This window comes from Mandrillus leucophaeus, unplaced genomic scaffold (assembly GCF_000951045.1).
Source record: "Mandrillus leucophaeus isolate KB7577 unplaced genomic scaffold, Mleu.le_1.0 Scaffold29, whole genome shotgun sequence".
NCBI classification, from domain to species: Eukaryota; Metazoa; Chordata; class Mammalia; order Primates; family Cercopithecidae; genus Mandrillus; species Mandrillus leucophaeus.
This window is the reverse complement of record NW_012103031.1, coordinates 152,009-154,925: the sequence shown is the minus strand read 5'-3', so window position 1 is coordinate 154,925 and position 2,917 is coordinate 152,009. Positions and strand designations below refer to the sequence as shown.

The 2,917-nt window shown below is 55.1% G+C and overlaps 2 protein-coding genes across 2 annotated transcripts in view; both read left to right on the top strand.

The window, feature by feature from the left end:
* The window catches only part of SLC12A9 (solute carrier family 12, member 9), a 30,919-nt gene extending 30,161 nt beyond the window's left edge, over nucleotides 1-758 (top strand). The window contains exon 9 of the mRNA XM_011985662.1: nucleotides 476-758. Within this exon, the coding sequence (XP_011841052.1) occupies nucleotides 476-607 (132 nt within the window). The 3' untranslated portion in view covers nucleotides 608-758. The remainder of the gene's footprint in view (nucleotides 1-475) is intronic.
* Nucleotides 1-2,917, top strand: part of SRRT (serrate, RNA effector molecule) — a 21,453-nt gene that overhangs the window by 5,035 nt on the left and 13,501 nt on the right. The gene's annotated exons all lie outside the window — the stretch shown is intronic.

Genomic DNA, 2,917 nt, shown 5'->3' with positions numbered 1-2,917 from the left:
AATTGTTGCTCTGGATCGAAGTTTTCACATTGGCTGTTACAAGTGTGAGGTCAGGGGGCCCCAGCAAGTGCAAGGGGCTGGCAGTGTCTGCGGTGCTGGGTAGAGCACGAGATGGGGAACACAGAGATCTGGGGCTGATGGAAATCTGTTGCTTCTTTCTTTCTTTTTTTTTTTTGAGATGGAGTCTCGATCTGTGGCCCAGGCTGGAGTGCAGTGACACGATCTTGGCTCACTGCAACCTCCACCTCCCGGGTTCAGGCGAGTCTCCTGCCTCAGCCTTCTGAGTAGCTGGGATGACAGGTGCTGGCCACCACGCCTGGCTGATTTTTGTATTAGTAGAGACAGGGTTTCACCATATTGGCCAGGCTGGTCTTGAACTCCTGACCTTGTGATCCGCCCGCCTCGGCTTCTCAAAGTGCTGGGATTACAGGCATGAGCCACTGCACCCGGCCAATTGTTGCTTCTTTTTCAACAGGAGTGTGGGCTGCTGCTCTCCTCTGAGGGCGAGTGTCAGGGCTGCTACCCGCTGGATGGGCACATCTTATGCAAGGCCTGCAGCGCCTGGCGCATCCAGGAGCTCTCAGCCACCGTCACCACTGACTGCTGAGTCTCCCTAGAAGTACCTGCTGGGTTCTCAGTTCCAGTTCCCATCCTTCGATTGATCACCCTCCCTGACATCCACCTGTATGACTTCATCACCAAATGCTGTCTCCTCTTTCTCCAATCAAGAAATAATAATCCCTTGAGTTTACAAAACACTTCCAAGTCTGCTGTCTTATCTGATTCTCCCAGTAGCCCAATACAAGCCCAGTTGTTGTTACTACCTGCATTTTTTTTCTTTTTTTTTGAGACGGAGTCTGGCTCTGTCACCTACGCTGGAGTGCAGTGATGCCATCTCGGCTCACTGCAACCTCCGCCTCCCGGGTTCAAGTGATTCTCTTGCCTCAGCTTCTCGAGTAGCGGGGTTTACAGGCGCCTGCCACCATGCCTGGCTAATTGTTTGTTTATTTTTTTGAGATGGAGTCTTGCTCTGTCACCCAGGCTGGAGTACAGTGGTGCAATCTCGGCTCACTGGAAGCTCCGCCTCCCGGGTTCACACCATTCTCCTGCCTCAGCCTCCCGGGTAGCTGGGACTGTAGGCACCCACCACCATGCCCAGCTAATTTTTTGTATTTTTAGTAGAGACAGGATTTCACTGTGTTAGCTAGGATGGTCCTGATCTCCTGACCTCGTGATCCACCCACCTCGGCCTCCCAAAGTGCTGGGATTACAGGTGTGAGCCACCGCGCCCAGCCAATTTTTGTATTTTTGGTAGAGATGGAGTTTCACCACGTTGGTCAGGCTGGTCTCAAACTCCTGACCTCAAGCGATCTGCCTGCTTCGGCCTCCCAAAGTGTCACGATTACAGGCGTGAGCCACCGCGCCCGGCCACTGTCTGCATTTTTACATGTGAGGATGCCAGAGGAGAGTGACTCCCCCAGATTGCATGGTTCTTAAATGGTGGAACCTGGGTCTTTTTGGCTCAGGTCCAGTTTTTTTTGACAACTCTTGTAATCTGTCACTACCCACCTCTCAGTGCTGGGAGCAAGCATGCCTTAGGGAGGAGGCAAGATTTCCTATATGTATCTATTTTGAGACAGGGTCTCACTCTGTTCCCCAGGCTAGAGTGCAGTGGTGAAATTCAAGGCAGCCCTGAACTCCTAGGCCCAAACAGTCCTCCTAGCTTAGCCTCCCCAGTAGCTAGGACCACAGGGGCATCCTACCAAGCCCAGTTATTATTTTTTTGTGCGTAGATGGGATCTTGCTATGTTGCCCAGGCTAGTCCTGAACTCTTGGGCTCAAGTCCTCCCTCCTCAACCTTCCCAAGTGCTGGGATCACAGGTGTGAGCCACTGTGCCTGGCCCTAAATATTCTGCAAAGGGGTCTTGCTATGTTGCCCACGCAGGTCTTCAACTCCTGGGCTCAAGTGATCCTCCCACCTCGGCCTCCCAAAGCGCTGGGACTGCAGGCGTGAGTCACCTCAGCTGGCCTTCCTATTAGGTCTCACACTCAATTCTGAGAGGGGCCTTGGTGTTACTCCCGGGCGTGGCAGTCCACTGAATGCAGGCGGTCCATACTCTGTTTCGGGCCTTAACTTACAGCCTATATCATCCAAGTACTGAGTGGGGTTAAAACTGAGATCTACCAATTTTCCTTAAAGATGGGGCGTTTTTGTCGAGGAAAATCAGGAATGGCGGACTTTGCATTTAGTGCGCACTGTGGCACCCACTTTTGGCTGGATATTTGGAGCAGAAAATGGTGGGAGACGATGCTTTAAAATGGTTGCTTCCATCTTCCATCCCCTAAACGCGCTTCCCAAGTCCACGTCCTGCCCGAGGAGAGGACGAAACCCCCCCGGTGAGGTCAGAAGGCCCGTAGGGGGAACATGGCTGGATGAGAACTGGCTCAGACCCCCCTACACATCCGGGGTCGCGCGATCCTCGACTTCGGCCCTCGGAAGCTCTCCCTTCGCGCCCAGAGAGCGCCTTCGGCCCCCGAGGCCGCGCTTGGCCCAGCCGAGTTCCCGTAGTTCCTAAAACTCTAGCCATTCTCGTCTCGAAAAACCTCGCGAGACTTGTGAGAACCCCGCCCCTTTCCCGTCACGCCCTGCTTTCCCCGCCCATCGCGCTCGGTTCGTTAGTTCCAGTTCGGGCCGCGAGGGGGGAGCTTTGTGCCTCGGAGGCGTGGGTGACGCAGGCGCAACGCGGGCCGCGCTCGCTACCGCCCATCCTTGGTTGTCCCACTTTTGTTCCCCTCTTTGGCCCTGTAACCAAGAGCTCCGTGTTCGTCTCGCCCTCCTCGTCGTCCTCGTCGCGCGCCCGCGGCCCAGGTCGCCCTGAAATCCAGCCCGTCCGAGCGCGAGTACAACGGCCGCGGC